Here is a 21,591-nt window from a genome sequence, read left to right as displayed (position 1 = left end):
TTTTGTGCTTTGGAAATGTATTTTTTGTTTGTGCTGCCTTGAAGGCCTTCTTTGGGGGAATGGCAGCATATGCCGTCATCAGCATCATCCCCATCTTAGAACTTCAGATCTGGAAGAGACCACATGGAACGTGGAGTCCAAACCCTGTGGAGAAAGGCCCGTGGGGAATCGAACTCCCCTCCTTTGGCTCCTCTACCAGACACTTCAATCTCTGATCTATCTAGCATTTCTTATTAATAACGAAAATTGAAGCAATCAATCAAAGAACCCCAAACACAATAAGTAACACTGGACATTTCCCTTCCTGCTTTTATCATATCAGACCCTAGCAGAGAGTTATTCTGGGAAGACGACAACGTTAATTCCAAGCACGTGTCTATGGCTGCTCCTCCACTCCCTTCTCCAACTCCAGTCCACCAAATTTGGTCTGGATCGGCTGCGGGAGACAATGTTCTTCCAGCTCCTGTTTTGATCAGAAGGCAGCCACACTGACAGGTTCAAGGAAATGGGCGGAAGAGATCTTCCCTTCTCTAGGACGGAGGAAGTGTCCATCCTGGGAGCCTTGCCTCGCCTGTGTTCCCAGGTAGGAGGAGAAGACATACACTGGCTCTCAGTTCCAGTGGGTTCCTGAGGTGAATCTCGAGATTCTAGACAGGAAATGGCCCCTAGGGTGGACATGTGTGACAGGGAGTGATTTTGTCCATCCCCTTATTATTGTGAAGAAATACTCTGAAACTCTTAATTCAAGTTTAGATGATCTTTGTAGCTACCCTGATCTCTATTTTGATTTGGGTCAGGTCTTCTCAACCAATGAAATGGATTTCATTGTCAAGCATGGAAGCCACTATGAAATAACTCCTCCTTGCCCAAGACTGAGGACCACTGACCTTCTGTAGCCAATCCTGCCAAGAGTCTTAGGACATCCAGAACTTGGGAAAGTTACTTCTTCAAAATGTAGCTTCTACCCAAGCCCGTTGGGCTCCTCCGTTTGCTGATGGGTGGTGTTTCCGGATGTTGTACTTAAAAAAAAGAAACTTTCCCAGGCTCTAGTGACAGCTTGAAGACTGTTTATCTAGTCTGTAGACACTGATGGGCATTGAATTCGTTCAGCTGCATCTCCTGATTGATCTGGTTACAAATTGCCGTCAAGAAGAAAAAGAGAAACTCCTAAGAAGTAGCTTGACATTGTCAGAAGTGTTGCTATTAGGTCTTCATCCATCTGTGTAAGGACATGGACAATACCTGACCTGCATGCTGGTAGAGATGTATCTCAAAAATATATAGCTTCCATTCTGTCAGTCCTTGAATAGCTGAATGTTATATATCAATTGATACCATTTTTTTAAAAAACTGTCCCAGTGCAGGTCAAAGCTTTCTGTTAAGGGCTTGCATGCACAATAAATCCCCAGGACATTTTGTCTAGAATTATATTGCTGATCCATGGCTTGGTAGGGAAATTTGCATCATCCTTCTGAGCAAATTGCTAGAGGACTCTCATTGTATAACCCATCTGGGTTTGTCCCTTTGGAATTGAACTAGTACCCATTAAGGAGCAAGAATTGGCCACCAAGACTTAACAGGATTTCTCCTATGCAAGTGGAAATTGACAGTAAGAAACTAGCCTGCTTTATTAAGTTACTAAACATTAAAGCAGGGGCAGTCCCATTGTCCGTTCTGCTTCTACTTTGAATTGGGTCTACAGTAAGTGAATTGGGTCTATACTAAGAGATTCTCAGAGGGGAAAAATGGAACTCAGCAAAAAGTATTTTCATAAGAAAATCATCATCATCATCATCATCATCATCATCATCATCATCATAGGCATCCTTCAGTCTCAAGAGACTATGGTAACCTGCACTGTATGGAGGACTTCGACGCTGTGTGCGAAGCTGGAGTGTCCTCTCCAGAGCACAAAGCCTGGGTAAAATAATATGGAGGATAGGCTGTTACCCGAGCAGCAAGTCCCCCCTCTCCATGTCACTGAAATAGTCCAATGGAAAGGCAAGAGCCAATACAACTGGTTCCAGCCATGTTGCAGGAGTTCCCAGAATGACATGAACTGCCTCCGCGACTCCGGCTCCGGATTTTGCCTCGAGGTTAACTCCTGAAGCCTTTTCCATAAGCCACTAGAATTCTCTTGATTTCTGTCTGACTGTTATCAACAATTCTATCTGGAACCACCTCTGAGGAGGAATTACATTATATAAGACTCATTGAATACCTGGGACTTCCAATGGTATTGACCTATTGTGCTACATCCATTTAACAGGTCTACTCTAATGGAGAGTTACAGTTGGACCTCTCCCATGGTCTTTAACATTCACATAAAATATAGAGGTTCTCTTTAATTTGAAGCACATTGTTTGGCTGTAGTTGATCTGGATTGCGAAGTTATAAAGCTAGAGAGTTCTTCATTGTATATACATTTGATGAAATCCCAAATGAGAAATCTGACCCAAACCTCATAGGACTAGAGTTTCCGGTCTCTCCCAGTTGTAGTCAAGTCTAGTTCTCCAGCAAGTGGGCAGGGTGTAGATCCACAAGCCATGTTGCTTTAACATGTAAATATTACAATGACATTTACTGAAATTCTGATCTCTTGATATAGTTCCCCATCTCACAGTAAAGGTCCTGCAAGAATCTGAGTTTGGTTCTGGACAGATTTCTACACGTTATCTCATGGGCCCAAATCAAAAGAGCCGCCCAGAGTGGATGATTGACCAGATAGGTGAGATATAAATAAATATATAAACAAACAAACAAACAAACGGACGGACAGGTAGGTTAGGTTAGGTTAGGTTAGGTTAGGTTAGGTTAGGTTAGGTTAGGTTAGGTTAGGTTAGGTTAGGTTAGGTTAGGTTAGGTAGGTAGTTAGGTAGTTAGGTAGTTAGGCAGATAGATAGATAGATAGATAGATAGATAGATAGATAGATAGATAGATAGATAGATAGATAGATAGATAGATAGATAGATAGATAGATAGATAGATAGATAGATAGATAGATAGATAGATAGATAGATAGATAGATAGATAGATAGATAGATAAGGTTTCCAACATGGGGATGGGAAGGGAGAAGGGAAATTTCGACATCCAGGCGGACTATGCTTAGAAATCTGCTTTTTATTAAATATCCCATGCAGATAACAGATGGAAGGGGGAAATTAAGTTTTTTTCAAAGAAACTGAAAAGGAGGTGATAAGTTTAGTGACTTACCAGTGACAGTCAAAAGGGTTCCTTCTCCATAGACGAACCACCGTGATACGCTGCAGTACAAAAACCTGCTACCTTTGATAGCAGAGAAAAAACTGGTCCACACCAATCCTACGAAGAGGCGAGTGTGCATGTGGATCATTCTTTTGATAGACAGTGTCCATTAGCAAAAAGGTTGGAAATGAATGCAGAGTCTCATCAGAGAACAACATTATTTATTCACTCTGTGTGGGCTGACTAATGTTATGCCTTTTGACAGCAATTCGTATCAATGTCAAGTTCCATTTTTAAACAACTGACTCTTACTCCTTGCATCTATGCCTTTGGTATCCATTTCAAAATGGAAAAAAGAAACGGAGAGTCAAGGTGAATCATCCATAATTGTTTGACAGATGCTGAACAGGCATCAATGGCTGGTCATGGTCCATCCAGGTGGAGACTGAGACTTCTTAGTGAAGATCCCAGAGTCACAAAAGAAGTTCAGCTTTGTATATGTTACAATTGTGAACCCCGAAGCCCTGGGTCCTTCTTTTGAAGAGATATATACACAGTAAATAGGAGTGTGTGTGTCTGTGTCTGTCTGTCTGTCTGTCTGTGTGTAATGAAGTGTTAGCTCTTCTCTTAACCCTTTGAGAAGTCAGTTGTTTAACAGTGACTGTGTGGAGAGCTTTGGAGGGGTTTTCAGTATATTTCATGTAACATGGAATCCAGAGTGAAATATGTTGAAAGTTTTGTATGGAAGCTAAAGGGCAGAAGAAAGATCCACTTTGTTCCCGTGGATCTGTCTTCTCCCTTTTTCCATCTGCCAGTCATCGTTTCCTGCCCTTAACCTGTCCACCCTGTGGATGGACCAGCAGATCGCTCTTTGGATCCCAACTGCTTTGCATCATGGATTTTGTAGTTCCTATAGATCAGTGGTACCCCAACCTTGGGCCTTCAGATGTTCTTGGACTACAACTCCCAGAAGCATTCACCAGCACCTCTGCTGGCCAGGATTTCTGGGAGTTGAAGTCCAAGAACATCTGGAGGCCCAAGGTTGGAGACCACTGCTATAGATGCATGTTGACAACTAGGTTGTGAGATGAGCTAAGACTCCTCTATAATTTTAATTTATCTAGGAGACAAGTATGGCAATGACTTCCAAGAGAGGTCTGTTTGGGTTGCTCATCGGAATACCCATGGATCATTTCAGGAAGAGATTTTAGACCAGTTTGGTTTGCCCTTTGGAGCCAGATATTCTGAACTGATGTAAATGTCCTACGAGCAATGATTCCTCCTGTTATGGTTGTACTTTCATGTTTGTTCCCCAGAAAAACAAAATTGGAAAAGATGTTTTATAGACTGCAACTGCCCCGATATGCAATCTGTCATGGGCCTTAGCAGGAGTTGGAAAGTCCATTGTAGAAATTCACCTTTGCTAGCCTCCCCAATGATGCAATGGCCTGGACTGCATCTCAAGGCCAAATTGGGGGATGGGGTGGTCCTTAGCAGATTCCCCTCCTTTCTTGGAGAAGGGAGTCCTCTTGACTGCTCAACTTGGGGCTACATTTGGCCTTTCTCAAAACACAACAGGTAGGAATTATTTATCCCTGAGACACAGGTAAAATGCATGGTAGGCCTAAACACATGGTGGCCATCATGCTGTTCATTGCAACTCCATGGCTTGGCTTAAGGTGTAGGGCCATTTGTTGTGAGCAAAGAAGGTAGAACTCCAGGATCTGATTTTTCATACTCTGCTTGGAAACTCCTTGGAACCATATTTGACTTGTAGCTCTAAAAGGCAGGAAACAGGAAACAGAATGCTGGAGGAGAGGGGCGTTTGTTCTGATCCGAGAGGACTCTTATACAGTGGTGCCTCGCATAGCGAACACTTCGCTATGCGATGAAACCGCATAACGAACGGTCCCAGGCCATCGCTGGAGCGTTCGCTCAGCGATGGCCCCTATGGGCTTTTTTCGCTATGCGATGATCGCGCGGACGTGATCAAAGCATAGCGAACAGCTGATCGGCGGTTCCAAAATGGCCGCCGCTAAAACAAAATGGCGACCGCTGTTTTGCCTCACTAACGAGGCATCCAAAATGGCCACCGCAATGGAGGAAACTCGCACAACGGTGAGTTTTAAGTCCATAGGAACGTATTAAATCAGTTTAATACGTTCCTATGGGCTTTTTTGTTTCATTTAGCGATGGATTCGCTGAGCGAGGGTTAATCCGGAATGGATTAACCTCGCTAAGCGAGGCACCACTGTATTTGGGAGTGACAGAAGCTATTGGCTGGTGTCTGTGTGCGTGTTGGTGGGCAAGCCAGGAAAATCTGCAAGTCACTTGTTATAATGCAGAGTTTCAAGAAGGACATTGGCCCAAATCCGTAGCAAATCCCACTAGAGTTGCCTGCTGGAATCCATGAGGGTTTGTTGAGTCAATTCCTCTGTAAATTCCATTGGTTCAAATTCATCCTAACTGTGTTTTCTTTGTTTAGTAAGTTGCAGTTAGAGCATTGCCCCTTTCTTTAAATGAAATTCTGAGTGGGCCGCCTTGGTAGGTTTTGCTAGAGGAGAGGTCGAGTCCTCCTGAATCTTTGTCAAGGAGTATTTGTGAGTCAAGTATTTTCTGAGTCAAGGCACAGGTTCCTCCCCATCTCTTGTGGTATTCTGTTACCTTCTGGCTGGTCAAGTCAGTTGTAATTAATTGTGATTCGGATGTGGTTCTCCATGTATGTGAGATGCTGTTGGAGTGGTGTACCATTGCTAGCACAGAGTTTTGCTAGCATTCAGACCAAAAAGAAAAGGAAAATTAAATTTGATTCGGTCTTATCATTGGCAGTATTCTAACGGATCAGGCCCCACTCCCCAGCCCCAAAACTATTGAGGAATTGCTGAAGAGCCCATTGAAAATCATCAGGGACACAGCCTGATCCCAAATCCATCTTCTCATTTTTTCAAGGGAATGTTCAGTAATAAGAACCTCACCGATCTCTGTGTGAATGTGCGTGCAGGCTGCGGAATCCCTTTAAATATCCTTGGCTCTGGAGAGGCAACCAGTCTTTTTCAAATGGCATTAAGAAAGTCAACCAGGAATTGAACAGTAAAACTCCTAGTATGGGATTAAGCCCTGTGCACCTGAGTCCCTTGGTTTTGTACCTTCTATTAAAGCAAAACAGAAATGAAAACAAGAAGAAAGAAGTGGATAGTAATCCCATATTGTCTGAGAAACCACCTCTAGAACTATGAGGGTGCAAGAGATGTACAAGTGTTCACAGAGAAGTATCTTGACCAACAAACAGCCCCAATGAAATGGATCAACATTTTATTAACGTGCCAACGATGGAAGCCAATATGGACAGAAAATTGAAGAGACAACAGGGGAGAAGGGGAAAGGAACTACACAATAGAAGAGGAGATGGGGAAAAGGAACTACATAGGAGAGAAATGTGCCTTTATGGATGAACCCGCATTAGGGTTTGGCCCATGAAGGAGGCGTTATTCCTCCCTAGAGCCAGGCATAGGAGAGCCAAATCCGAGCTCTCCAACATTTATGGACACGCGGATGGCTTCACCACCTCCTCGTAGGTCTTCCCCTCGTGCGTCACTATGCAGCTGTATCTCTGATGGTTTTCCCAGTCTGAGGGAGTGACGGTCAGGTAACTGGTGGCCATATACTTGTCACCCTGTTTGGCGGGCTCGCTGGTTTGCACTCCCGAGGAGATGGCTTTCCCATCAGCCTGCCAGTTGACTTGGACGGTCTTTGGGTGAAATCCGTCTACGAGACAGACCAGGGTGCCTTTGCCCTTGATCTTGATCTCTTCCTGAGATGGAGGGAAGAGATGCACTTTAGGCGGTGCAGGTGGCTGACCTGAAAGAGAAGAAACATTTTCGGTAATGTTTAGCCAAAAACACTGACAGCTGATGGATTAGGAAAAGATCATTGAGTCTCCCCAAAATTTCAAGTCTGAGTTTATTATAGGCCACCTTTCTCCCAATAACCGTCCTATAAATTTGGGCCTTAGCTCAGAACATTTGGCTCCTATTTCAGAATATTAGAAATATTTTCAAGGGATTTTTTTTGGAAATCCAATTCTCTTCATGATCAGAGATACGTCAGAATTATGGCAAATTTCTGACCAAGCAGAATACAGTAAAGCATTGCAATACGGTATACTTTTATTCGTCCAAATGAAGGAAGCAGAAGAGGATGATGTGGCCAGATTCAAATCCAGGCAACGGAAAATAAGTCACACAAGTATAGGTCCACTTGGGAAGAGTTACTTTCTTAGACTACAACCCCCAGAATATTGCAGGCAGCATGGACCATGAAGAAGATATCCCAACAGGGAAAGAACTTGGTTTACACCTCGGCAGATCCCGGATGCTGAAGTGATCTCTATCCCCTTGGACCTGTGACACTTTTAAGACTACGTACATTGTTCTCTTGGGCTGAGTTTATCTAGGGTGAAAATGCATGAGAGGGTGCCATTTAATCAACCCATTCATTGGAGAGATGAAATATCCTGAAACTCTTCATTGAACCCATGTACATATTCTGCCCTCCCATTTAATTTTGTATTTCGAAACAATTAAACAGCATTCATTTGCAACCATGGAAGCCACCATGAAACAACCCCTACTTGGCCAAGTCTCAGAGGGCTCTTGATCGTCTCTCGCAAAGTATACCAAGCATCTGACAGGATCCAGAAGTTTGGAAAGTTCCTTTTTTTTGGACTGTTGCTTCTGCCCAAGCCATGAAGGCTCTTTACTTTGCTGGCCAAGGGATTTGGGGAGTTACAGTTCAAAAAAAGGGAAGTATTCCAAGCTTTAGCCAGAGCTTCAAGGCTAAGAGGATTAGTTACCCTCTAGTCACTTATGGCCCCACAATGGATTCCTTCTAGTTGGTTTCCTCACAGATCTGCCTAGGGAATCCCATCAAGACAAAAGACAGCAGCTCTGAAGCAACGGCTTCCCACTGTCAGGCTGTCAGTTCATCTGGAGAGCTTCAGAAAGGGGTCTTTTGCAAGCCGGCCTGGAGTCTGGGATGGAAGCTGGTTCAGCTTTGGGGCCACCTGGTTCAGTCTTGGTGATTCTGCTCAGGGGCTCGTGAAGGATTTGGCCAAGGGGGGTTCCCCAGCGATGCAAAACACTGAACCCCCAAATGTTGGTACTCAGAATCAGGGTGCTGCCTCTCCACTACCTCCCTCCCACAACGTTCACCCGAGTTCGTTACCTCAGTCGTCATTTTGGAGGAGAGGCATGTTAGAGTTGTCTTTCATTTTTATAATAATAAGGAAGTAAATGAATAAGTCAGCAATCTAGCAAACAGACACCATCCACGGTATATGAAAAAAAAATCTCATGCTCTGAATAATCAAATGTGACATAATTATTAACTTTAATGTGAAATAATAATGGTGGGTCAATCCAGAACCTACCTTTTCATCTGCAAGGACCCGCAGTGGGAAGCAAGAGCTTGCATTCTCACTGTCCTTTTAGGAGGTGCACTTAAAGCAACAACCCCCAATCCGTTTCCACCAATGCAACCCCATTAACCACAGTAAGACAACTCAAAAGGATTGTGAATTGCTGCTTTTGTGTGACCTGAGAATATGGCGACCTAGGCTTCCCGTGCTAGATGGGAAATGTCTGGGACGTCTACACGGAGCAACACTGATCTTATCACTGCAGGACGAAGTTCCTTTTCCATGGGTTTGGATCCATCACCTCCCAAGTGATCCCTGGAGAGGCACTCAGTTCCTTGAGGTGGGCAAAAAAAGCCCATGGAAGAGGTCTCGCCAGAGGAGATCATGGCTGCAAACCAGCTGCTTAGGGCCGTGCGTCCCAACGAGAGTCGTCCCACGGAATCATCTGAACTTAGGGGAGGAATGGGACTCACCCAGTTCCCCACTGATTCAATGGGCCTCCTCAAATCAAGACTTACTATGTGAAGGCACAGTACTTCAGCCAATGCAGAATGTACATTGGATTTCATTAATTAAATGAAGATGTTAACGTGCACCATCTGCAATTTCGTCATGCCTCTGTCACCAAATGTACTTTGCCAGGACAAGCTGTGTCCAAAATGCTGAGGATGAAGGAGTCCTTTGATTCATTGCTCTAACATTTAGCAAAAATATGTGTATAAATCAGGGCCCAATTCTGATTCAGGGAGCAGGGCTGAGGGAGAATTCCTCCTCACGGCTTTTCTCCCCTCTTTTTCCACCTCCATTTTGTTCCTTCTAAGGGCACTGGGGGGAAATTAGAGGCAAACGTTTTCTGAAATGTCCCTCACAGGAGTTCAGGGCAGATAGAAAACCTGGTTAGGAAAGACTTGCTTCACACAAGCCAAATTTTTTGTTATCAGACTCGGAAAATGCAAAGGCTTTCTTCCCATGAAATGAAACACAAATATTACAGGCAATTAGAGACGGATCTCATCAAGGTCAGTTCTTAAAGTGCGATGCACTGGTGTAAAGTGCAAAATGCACACCTTCTCCCTACGTTATCCCATGAAATCTTGGCAAAACAGAAGCTCTGTGTTCAGAAAGTGACTCCAAATTGCAAAGGACCTTCCCCTGTTTTTTCCAAATACAACCTGGATCTTCATGTTTTGTTTTTTAACAAAGTAGTTTGAGAGCCTTTCTTTCTTGGATCACCCAATGAACAGAAAAAGGATCAGGCTGCGGATTTCCTTACATTTTTCTCATTAAATGCCCAATTACAGAACAGCAAATTTAAGACACTTTCATACAAACCAATGCAATTTAAAGTCATTTTTTGTCATATGTTTTCTTTAGCAGAAAAGTTTTGCCCCAGTGTGAATTTAGCCACCAAAGAGACATGCAGAGAAATCAAAATCACCTTAAGCTCAAGAAAGAGAAATAGATAAATTTGCAGGTCTCTGAAAACATTTTTTCATACTTTTGGGAGGAAGAGACATGTCAAATGGCACCAGAACATGTTGTTCTGCTCAGGATTAAAAAGGAAAGTTCTTATTGTCCTAAATTCCAACAGTGACCCTAAGTCAGCCTGAAGTCAGAGAAAGTGAAGAGAACCAAAAGGAGGGAAAAATTGGTATATTTTTGCAGAGAATGAAAAGAATGTGATAAATTCAGTGACTTACCTATGACAGTCAGAATGGTTCCACCTCCAAACACCCACCACAGTGACACAGACCTGTACAAAAACCTGCCCCATGTTCACAGCAGGGGATGATCACAGATGTCGATTCCACATAGGATGAGGGTGGGCTGTGGGGTGGCAACTGTTGCTCTCCGGAGGATGAGACGTTTTCCCTCTCCAAGGAAGATGCAGTCCATGATGTTTTTTGTGGGGGTGAAAATGGTGTGTTTCTCTGGTTTAACTATAGATGTAGAAGGAGGTCCAGTTGGTATTCCATCAACATCTCAGTTCCTTGAAACGGTTCCACTCGGTCATGGTCCACCTTTAGATGGAGGACATGTGGAAAACCAGATTGTTTATTGATTACAGCTTGAGTCAAAGAGGAGACTTTGAGGAGTGCAAAGGACTCACCAGAACTAGCAAGATATTGAATGCAGGTGATGCTTCTTTAGAAGAGATGTGACAGGTGACGTTGCAGGCACAAGATCTTTGTTTATGCTCAGATTGTTTCTGAGAAGTTAAAAGAAATGCACTGGACCATTCCTTGTGTTGTGCACAATAATGGCCTCACGTCCCAACTCTTAGAGAAGCCCTCTAAAATATGTTGAAATGGACCCCTTGGCCTCAGCTTGGAAAGCCATCCTGGAATTTCAGTGAAAAGAGACCGTTGGGTGAAATGTGTGCTTCCACTGCAGCATCATTCCATACTTAGAAATGTGGAGGGAAATGAACTTTTATACGGTGTGGCCCATGCATTCTTTTTTTCTCCTGTGCCCTTTTTGGAAACCCTGGATATTTCTGTGCTGCATTAATTCTGGTCACGATGGGACTGTTTGAGGGATCACCTTTTCTATCTTGTCGTTCTATGTTGCCCACTTGGTTCTGGTTCCTCATTCCCTCGTTCTCGGGGCCTCCCGTTGACCGTGCACCCTGCCGAAGGCAACACAGCCTGGCTTATCTGGTATGCAGAGTGGGGAACTGAATTGACCACCTTTGGCTTCACAGCCAGATAACCAACTCACCGAGCTTTCCAAGCCAACAGGTTGACCTGTAATTTGAACATAAGTTGAACCTATCATTGGGCCAGGATGTGTGGAACCTTAACATATATTGGCAGCAAAGGCTATCATCATCCATTTGCCCTCTCTCCCCTGTTCCCAATCCTGTTGGGAAGACTGTGGCCACAGATTTCTCTGGCTAGCTCCATGACTGTACTGTGACCGCCATGCCAAGACTGGGAGCCTAACGTTATCATAGCCATCAACGGTTAGAGAGGAACTTGAGCACGGATGTCTCATGTCCAAAGCCAACATTCAGATCCATACGTTGGTACTCCTGCTATTTAACTCTTCCCCCAGATAGTCGATAGGAAGCAAGGAGTGGCAGTGAATGGTTGGTGGAAAGATCTGTGTGTGCCACCCATCCAGCTCTATGCCACCCAAGCTAGGGTGATGTCGACAGCTGTGGTGGAGGGTGGTTGACTTTCATACCCAGAATGGGAATACCACCATCTCATTCTTCACATCAGGCAACAAAATGTTTTTGTCTGACCTTGGTTTTCTTTCATGAACCCTACCAAGCACAACCTGGAACATAAATCCTTTCAGCTTTCACTTTCTCCTGTTGGTATGGGATCAAAACATCATTATGGAAATACTCTCAACTAAGACAAGTGTATTACTTCCAACCCTAGAGTAAAATCTTCCAGGCGGAAGGCATAAAGAGAACTAACTTAAGTGAGTATAAAAGGCAGTGAGGTGCCGTGAATGTACGGTTAGGTCATAATAATGGCCTAGGCCACAAAGCTAAGCTGAGGCATGAAGTTTTCTGTGTTGACATTGGCCCCCTCCCATTATGTTTTAGCCTAACCTACTCCATTTTTATTCTGAGAAGAAAATGAATAAAGTTCACTATTCTGAACATCTTGGAGGAAGCATCAGTTACAAACGAGGGGTTGAGATGGTGCTACTGATGATTAGGTACATCCATTTCTCTTTGGCTGCTCATGACATTGCGTCTCTTCTACCAGCTGTGAAGCCTTCTAGGACAGGAAGTCATCTCTAGGGCAGGAAGTTGCCAGAGAGGGAGAGCTCCAGAACATTCACATTCCTGCTCACCCAGGAAGCTGGGGCAGTCACAAATCCCCATACTCTCTTAAATGTAATAGGTTTCATAGGGTTGTTTTTAAAACAAAATGGAATGGGCTTAGGTTCCTTGGGAGAGGAGCAGAATTAGCATGACCACCAATTCCATACATAAAATCAAGTAAGGGAGAACAACCGTTGTTTGCTGCCATTGGTTACCTTTTAATACAAGACTGGGGAATGGATGACGCTACAAATGTTTTCAGCCTGCAGCACATCCAGTGGTGGGGAATGATGGGAACTGTTGTCTAATAGTATCCAAAGGACCACATATTCCACACGTGAGAGTTAAAGCATAGACTCGAATGCACAGCAGTGAGGATTCCATCTTCTCCAGTCCGTAGATATGACTGCCAATTTGGCTCTCCATAACTTTTACAGCCTGGAGGGCCCTTAAATTTTATTATCTGCTGTTGTGATGTAAAAGACTGCTACCTTTTTCTAGGTTTTTCTCTCCAAGCCTACAAACGGACCTGTGAGGTTTGCTTTGATGGCAGTCTGGTTTCACCGACCTTTATCCCAAATGTAATATATCTTTTCCTCATGAAGCCTTCTGGGCTACTTAAAAGTTCAACTTACTTGTAACTTTCTCATGATCGAATAAAGATATTATCCAACCTAGCACTGTACAAGCTGTGGATTGCGATTCTGAATATAGAACTGGAAGTGAAAATTGTTTGAAGCTAAGGAAAGTGGACCATAGACACATGAAGTATATCCGTGATGTGTAGTCCAGGTGTTTTTTCCCTTGCAACTCTACTATGTGACAAACACAACACATCCTCTGGCTTGACCCCACAGGATTCCAGGTCTAATCTTAGGTTCTTCATCCCTTGAGAAAGAAGTCACACCAATGAAATGTATCAAATTTTATTAATCTGCTCACAACCTCAGGGAGTCACCTACAGAGGATCTTCCCGGGGAGGGGGGACTACAGAGATGGAGTTGGAGGTGGGGACGGAACTACAAAGGGCAGAAATCAGCCGTGATGGGCTGAAGGAGCATTTGGAAATGAATCAGGGGTTATATAGGGCACAGGAGAGGAAGCCCTCTTTCCGCCCAGGTGAGGGAGACTTGAGGGCCACCTCTGAGCTCTCCAACATTTATGGACAGTCGGATTTCTTCACCACTTGCTCGAAGGTCTTCCCATTGTGCGTCACTTTGCAAGCGTACGTCTCATGGCTGTCCCATTCTGACTTACTCAGAGTCAGGTAACTAGTGGCCATGTACTTCTCACCCTGTTTGGTGGACGGAGATGTTTGCACTCCCGAGGAGATGGCTTTCCCATCAGCCTGCCAGTTGACTTCGATGGTCTTTGGGTAAAACTCATCTACAAGACAGGCCAGGGTGGCTTTGTTCTTGCTCTCAATCTCTTGCTGAGATGGAGGGAAGAGATGCACTTTAGGCGGTACAGGTGATTGACCTGAAAGAGAAGAAGCATTTTCTTTAATGATTTGATGAAATTAAGGTCAGATCATGAATGAGGGAAGCATAGTTGAATCTCCCCAACCTTTCAAGGCTGTGGCATGTAGTCATGAGTTGCCTATTGGTGAAAGAATGAAGAACCTCTATGAATGTGATATCATAAGATATAAGAGGTCAAACAAGGAAGATAAATGAGGGCTGGAAGCTCAGGTGTTGAGTGAAGAATGGTAGTATCCTGTGCTATTCCATACAAGCTCTCTGGAAATTTAGCCTATTCTCCCTACAGAGCTTGTCTCACATCTTTTTGGCTGTGGGGTCAATTCTTTCCATGAATTATACATAAGAGTCACACTTAGAAAACTCTTTCATCCATTTGTTGAACTGAATTCAGGTGTGACCCTCTAGCCACTCTGCCATGGTGGGTCTCAAATTAAATGTCAGTGATGGGAAAGGGCTTTGTAGAATCACTATACAAACGTCCCCTTCTCCTATGAATTAGACTGGCAGACCATTTTCTTTAAGAACAATTCCTTTTGCCAAGCTATAGGCAGAACCAAGGGTGTAGACTCAGTGTAAAGCATTGGTTTTCAACCTTGATTCCCCGGGATGTTCTTGGATTGCAACTCCCCAAAATCCTGACCAGCAGAGCTAGTGGTGGAGGCTTCTTGGAGTTTTAGTCCAAGAGCTTTGGTGGACCCAAGATTGGGAACTAATCCTTTACTGCTTTCCACTGTGTCAGATTCCAAATTGTAACCATGTTGGACAACAATCAGTCCTTCTGTATGCTTTCAAGCATTGTGCACTCCAACGAATAACACTATATAGATACTAAATCAACACCATCCTTTAAAAAGAAGAAGCATAGATTCCCTTCCAGCTCCGCAGTTCAAAGAGGATGATGATGATTTAAGGTTTCCTGAAGAATGAAAGGGAACTGAAATCTTTGCATCTGCCGAGATGTATACATGTGCCCATTATGTATCCACTTCGAAGGGTTACGAAACAGGACACTAGGTTATCTCTTGAAATCTGAATTATTTTCTCTGTTACAAATGTCTGACTGACTTTCCAATACGGTACAACCGCCCCCCCAAAAAACTGCTGTTTTTAAGAGAAAAGCAAGAAAGAAGATGAACTTCAAACAGGAGGTGAAAGAACATCTAAGAATATGATTAAGAGCCGAATCCTACATGTCCTTACTCATGAGGTCCACCTGAGTGGGAAGTATTTTCCCTATTAATTGACAAGGCAGGGGAAACCGTGACCCTCTAGACCAGTGGTGTCCAACCTTGGGCCTCCAGATGTTCTTAGACTACAGCTCCCAGAAGCCTTCACCAGCACCTTTGCTGGCTAGGATTTCTGGGAGTTGAAGTCCAAGAACATCTGGAGGGCCAAGGTTGGACACCGCTGCTCTAGACGTTGTTGATCGGTGACTCCTGTTATCCCTCGCTATTGCCCATGCTCATGGAGGCTGATGGGAGTCGGAGCCCAGCAGCATTGGAAGACAAATTGTTTCTTAGCTGCGCCTTAGGATCTTAGCATCAGATACTCAATGCATTTCAGTATAACCCAGCACTCATGCTGAGCCCTACTGGATTGTCTGAAAGACTGATTTAATTCTCCATTTCTACTCGAGATACCAAAGAATTTGCATGGGGCAGTATTTCCCAATCTTATGAACTCAGAAATGGCTTGCCCACAACTCCCATGCTTCCTGGACTATGGCCTTATTAGAACGGATGATATGGAACTTGTAGTCCAACAATACTTGGAAGCCCATATTTTGGAAGGGTTGGTAAAGTAGAAACACTTTGGAAGCACCTTTTTTTAACTGCCTTGCTGCTTATTTTTAATGTCTCACTCCCCATTTTATCCTCAGAATAATCTTTCACGGTTGTTTCAGTGAGGAAAGTTAATCTGAAATATAGTTATCTGTTCAAGGTGAACTTCATGGGTGAGTGGCATATTGAACTGATATCTCCCTGGTGCAAGGCCTAAATCCAGTTGTTAGTCCCAAGTAGAGTAGACTGATTTAATCAATGAGAACTTGTTAAGTCAACACATATGTAAGCTTAATTGATTCAATGGGTCTACTTTAACCACTACACTTTACTGGCTGTTACATTTCAAATACATTTTATAGGAGAAAGAAAACCAAGTTCAGCTATAACTCGTTGGAACCAAAACATGTTCTACGTATCTATGAGGAAAAAAGTGGTTATCTTGATTAATCTTCGGAAAAAAAACACCTACATGAGGAAAAGGGATATAGCATGGACTAAATGTGATACATAGTTTAGAAACAGAATAAGTTGCCCAAAAGGTGCCATCTTGAGCCCTAATTACACTGACCCCATAAATTCTTGTCTCCTGCACGTTCACTCACTTGAACGTAATTCCACATACTCACCCGTGTGGAGTTTCAGGTCGCCTATGGCGACCATGCCAATTTTTAAATACAAGACTGTATTACGGTATACAGGTAGTCTATATCACTTTTCTGACCTATCTGAGTGCTCCTGGCTGCTAAAAAACAAGGCGTAAGATCGCCATTTCACAAAACAAACTCATATCAGATTGTTACTTATCCAGAGAACATGGGGAAAACAGCAATGATCAGAAAATACAAATAATAGATCTTTTAAATGTAAGAGAAAATAGGCCGTCGATTTGAACAACATCACTTGACTGTACCGCACAGAAAATTTCATGAAATGAAATCAGGTTTCGCCAATTAATTTTCAGGAAAAGCGATGTTATAAGTCAGGGGCTCGTCAAAGCTTTGTCCACAAGACTTCAGACCAACAGCAGGATAATGACTCCGGAAAACTGATCTATGTGTAGCTGTTGTTTTTGGGTGGGGAGAGTCTGAACCAGGCTAGTATGAAGCTCTTACTTCAGTTAAGAGTGTTCTGATGAAAAAAAAGCCACGAGCCAATGACTAGTTCCAATTAGAACAGACCAGATGCATTAATTGCTAAATAGTACACATCAATCCTTCTGCAAATCCTGTTGATCGAATGGATCTACTGTAATTGGAACTGGCTATCGGATTAAGGTTAAAGGTGAGCATCATATATTCACAGAACAAATAGGAAATTTAGACTCCTAGCCTGTACAAACTTTACCTAGGAAAAAGCCCCATTGAAAATAGCACGACAGGGGTCCCCGGGACTGTTCAGTGGCGCGCCCTAATATGGAAAGGCGTCCAAGACAAATGGGTCTCACTTTAAATAAAAATCTAGAATGGATATAGATAAAATACAATTCTTTTTGGAGATTAGGTTAGGGCAGGTTGTTTTTTTGGAGTATGTGCGGAAAAAAAAATCTTTTCACCCTGGATGAAAGCGAGTACACCATGACTTATCACAACACCCAAATTCCAAAGACTTTTCTTGAACAACCTCCGGTCAAGATGAAGAGAACCTCTCAAATCAGTCCTTTGGGTTTTGGTAATATATTCAAGAGAAGTGCTCCATGATTTATTGTCCATATGGACGACAAATTCATGTCTGTGGCATGAATTCGTTCTCCAGAAATGCAACACATACAAAGGCATTTCCCCTGAATGTATTAGCTGGAATAAAGTTTTGCGCCTCTCTTTCCTAACAGACTTAAAAACAAAGAAGGACAGAGTAGAGGGAGGGCAATTTTGAGATATTTCTTTTCAAGCTGGAGAAAGCAGAGAGCCCTCCAAAGAGTGGAGAAAATAAAAGCTCTCATCAGCTTTTGGTCATGGATTCCTCTGCCTCTCTTAGGCTAATAGTGGACAACATTTCCTTCATGTGGGATCTTCAGGCGGCCAAAACGGCACCAGCCACATACTGGATGGCACAACCTGAACGGCAGCAGAAGTTTTTAAAAGTTTGCTTCAAAAATCCCTAAGGTGCAGATGACCCACCAAAGGATAAAGAGGAGAGAGAGTATGTTTAGTAGGCGGTGAAAACAAAGTACTAACTGATGGCCAAAATTGGAAAACTATAGACAGTGGAATTGCACAAACTGGGAGGGGACATATCCGGCTCTTGTCCTCAGCAATTATTTTTACTGCAACGTTTGCTGAAAGAGAATTACAAATTGGAGGATTTCCAACAAACGTCTCTCCCTGCTTGCTTTTTTCCCCTCTTCTTTTCTCTTTTATCTAGTGCTACCTTTCCTACACAACAATTTTGATGAAATCAAAAGTTCTATTTAGACAGTTCTGATTCTCTATAGTTTTTCATCTCATGGACCAAAAGGAGTCCCAGAAATATTTTAAGTTGAGAGGGATCCGTCATGTACCCAAGACATACATCCCAGACCCAATGTTATGACTAGGACATTTAAAACCATTGCCCTCGTTGAGATCTAGCGTCAAGAAAAACTATGAAAGAATCACAATCCACCAACCTATCTTTTCTATTTTTCTAATTTCATTGACCATTACGTTATGATTAGCTTCTTTGCGTTTAGGCATGCAGACGGGCAAAGATGAACATTTCGGCAAGTAAGGCTATAAAATTATTTCAGAGGAAAATATATTGCAGTGTACTTTTTAAATGCGACCAGGTTCATCTGCCTATCTCTAAAATCTGCTACTACAAGAAGGTCCAGTTTCATTCAACTCTCAGTCTAGAAGGTAAGACTAAGAATTTTTCTACAGTGCATTCCTATAATATCTACTCAAACATAAGCTACATTGCATTCAGTGGGCCAGATTTTCATTTAAGTCTGTATAGCACTACAGCTTATCCTATCCCCCTATTTAAGAATTTGTTTGCCAATACTTTTCAAGTCTGTCAAAATTGTAAGATGGAGAAAGCCAGATGGAACAATACAAAACCTTTTTCTAATCCAGCGTTTAAATGTATGTTAAATGTTCCATTAGTATTTTTTAGAAATTGGATTGATTTTGAGATGAGGTGATTTCCCTTTGCTGAGAAAATATATGAACGTCTTAGGAAACAAAAGAAATACAGGGCATCAAATGACCACTTAATTATTACTTTGCAGTTTTCCCAGAATGTTTACTTTGATAAGTTTTCTTTCATTGGAAAAAGGGGAACCTACTCGTTTGATGGTTCATAGGCAGAGGATGATGAATTCAGTGTAACAGGGCTGGTTTGGAATTTTTTTAAGGAACAGTGTTCTATACTGAAACATAAACATTTCAGGAAAATAAAAGGTTTATGAACAGGATTACTTCAATATTTTGCACATTTGCTCCAAAGAAAGTCCCATTTCGTCAACAGGACTGACTCTTACTGAATTGTGCACTACATTTTAGCCCAAATCATCTCAGAAAGGAAAGAAATTTCACATAGCGTTAATCAATTCAAATCTGGTGCCTATAAGAACAAAGATCAGTTGAATATTATCTAAGGCAGGTCCATGTACAACATGCAACAGATTTCACACTTGGAACAAAGACGGAATTCAGGAGAGAAAAACAGCAAAAAATTGAAACAAAAAACATTCGGAAAGAATTGTACGGTTTTTTAGAAGCGACTTACCTAGGACATTGAGGTAGGTCCCGCCGCCGAAGACATACACACAGTGACTGATGGCCATACAAAAAATATCTCCATGGGGAGTTTGCTTCTGCTTTCTGGCCCAGGTGCCCGCTTGGTGGCAAAGTCGATGTTGTGGAGGTTATCCAGTCAAAGCCTGAGCAGGTGTCAATTCTCTGTTGCGTCACTACAGAAATCCTTGGTGTCTTTTGATGGAGAATGGATGGATTGGGGCCAACTTTCTTCTGAGCAGTCTAAGTTGCTCTTCCATGTACACACATGGAAGGATCCAGCAGCATGAAGATGCCATTGCTAGAAATTCACCTCCTTTAGTTACTAATTAATTATGCTAGCTCGACCCAATAACGTTTGTTTGTTTGTTTGTTTGTTTGTTTATACCCCGAGGTATAAAATGACCCAAGGAGGCTTACATCATTAAAAAGGCAATCTTTAAAATATAAAACCAGTAAGCATGCAAATATTTTTTTAAAAAAGAATTAAACAAGCATTATATTAAAGCCAGTAAATAAAATCAATGCCAAAAACACATTTAAAAGCAGCATTTATTCAGAACAGGCTACACATTTGACCAAACTCCAGGAGGCAGTGGAAGACAGAAGGGCCTGAAGTGCTCTGGTCTATGGGGTCACGAAGAATCGGACACGACTAAACAACAACAACAACAACAACAACAACAACAACAACAACAACAACAACAACACACATCTGAAGGAATTGCATATTTACAGGGATGCAGGATCAGCAAACATGATCTCCATTATTTAAGAGTGCCATAAGTGTACCAAGTCACTTACTCTGCCATTTCTTGATGTGGGTTGATTTGCTATTTGGGACAACTTTTCTCTCTTTTAAAATTTTTTGTTAAAACTTTTCTCTCTTTAAAAAAAATCTAGCCCACCTAGAGTGGTCGTAATTGACCAGATAGGCAGGGTATAAATGGAATAAATAAATAAATAAATAAATAAATAAATAAATAAATAAATAAATAAATAAATAAATAAATAAATAAATAAATAGGCACAATAGGATGGGTCCTGATCTACATATTTTACCGAGCTATAATTGGATTTCTTAACTGTTCCATGTAAAGTAACATCTGAGAGCAAATTAAATCAGTTCAAACAAGCAAAGGCATATTATATCTCTAAAATTAACACAGCCGTATCAATAAAACCTTGGTTATAGATGATTGTCCAGGATATGTTTGTCCAAAAGGAAAGACTTCATGAACGTCCAAAGCAAGGATAGCATTACGAGCATGCGATAATCACCATTTCAACGACATTCCATGAACCATATCTAGACTACGCCCATTAAAAATGGGATTCCAATGAAACATGGCTCACTACATTGGACTACATCTCCAAACCTGGTTTAATGCTTTGGTGAGCATGATGCCTGCTGGATCATAACCACAGGGAGCCAGAACTAATACACCTTGCTCTTTGCCTCTATTCCTGGAGTGAGGAATTGAATCACTAAAGATAGTCATTCTACCAAATTTTAATTCATCTTCCACAGTGAAGTCCTTTCTTATAGGTTATTCTACCACTCCAGGTCTTCCTCTTGTGGATCAACTTAACTTCAAACTCTTCCACTCAAGTTCCTATAATGTGCAAAAATGTGTGTACCGTATTTTTCCATGTATAAGACACCCCCATGTATAAGACACCCTCCACTTTTCTAACCCAAATTAAGAAATCTGAGTGGGACTTAGCAAGTGTAGGGGGAAAAGGATCAAAGTCCTGCAGGATCTCTTTGATCCCTGCTTTCCCCTCCACTTGTTTTTATTCTCTCCTCAGCTTACTTCCATGTATAAGATGACCCTCAATTTTTAGTCTAAAGATTTTAGACAAAAGTATAATACATGAGAAAATACGGTATATATTTATGAAGTGAATCAAGATAGGAGCTAGCATCTTTGTGCCCAACATCTTTCTCTAACCTGCCATCAGATTGTTAAGTGGTCATCTTTAGAAGTCCACTTCATCTTTAATCATTCTAACGGTAGGTTTGACCAGGTTTTATTCAGAATCTCCTCCTTTCCCTCCCATCTCTTCTTCTCCAAGTTAGATCTCCTTAGACAGTCAGGAAAGAGACTCATGGGCTTCAGTCTGTAGATCTTTATTCCACAGAATACATTTTCATGAACACATGCTTTCCCTCAAACACTTTCTGTGACCATTCCTTG

General features: G+C 42.3%; 2 protein-coding genes across 6 annotated transcripts in view; both read right to left on the bottom strand.

The window, feature by feature from the left end:
* LOC110070135 (immunoglobulin lambda-1 light chain-like) overlaps positions 1–21,591 on the bottom strand; it is a 261,296-nt gene that overhangs the window by 12,152 nt on the left and 227,553 nt on the right. The window lies entirely within an intron of this gene.
* The window catches only part of LOC140702712 (immunoglobulin lambda-1 light chain), a 245,965-nt gene continuing 230,875 nt past the window's right edge, over positions 6,502–21,591 (bottom strand). For 2 of the 5 annotated variants that reach the window (XM_078381660.1, XM_078381661.1), the window contains exons 3-4: positions 19,383–19,420; positions 6,502–7,064 (exon numbers count right to left, since the gene is read on the bottom strand). In XM_078381660.1, coding sequence (XP_078237786.1) covers positions 6,745–7,064; positions 19,383–19,420 — 358 coding nt within the window. In that variant the 3' untranslated portion in view covers positions 6,502–6,744. Of the gene's footprint in view, positions 7,065–13,319; positions 13,889–19,382; positions 19,421–21,591 lie in introns of those variants that run through there. The other 3 variants (XM_078381659.1, XR_013539206.1, XR_013539205.1) reach the window with 3 other exon arrangements.

Source organism: Pogona vitticeps, chromosome 14, assembly GCF_051106095.1.
Source record: "Pogona vitticeps strain Pit_001003342236 chromosome 14, PviZW2.1, whole genome shotgun sequence".
In the NCBI taxonomy this organism is placed as follows: Eukaryota; Metazoa; Chordata; class Lepidosauria; order Squamata; family Agamidae; genus Pogona; species Pogona vitticeps.
The sequence above is the reverse complement of the archived record's forward strand: the minus strand, read 5'-3'. Positions and strand labels throughout refer to the sequence as shown.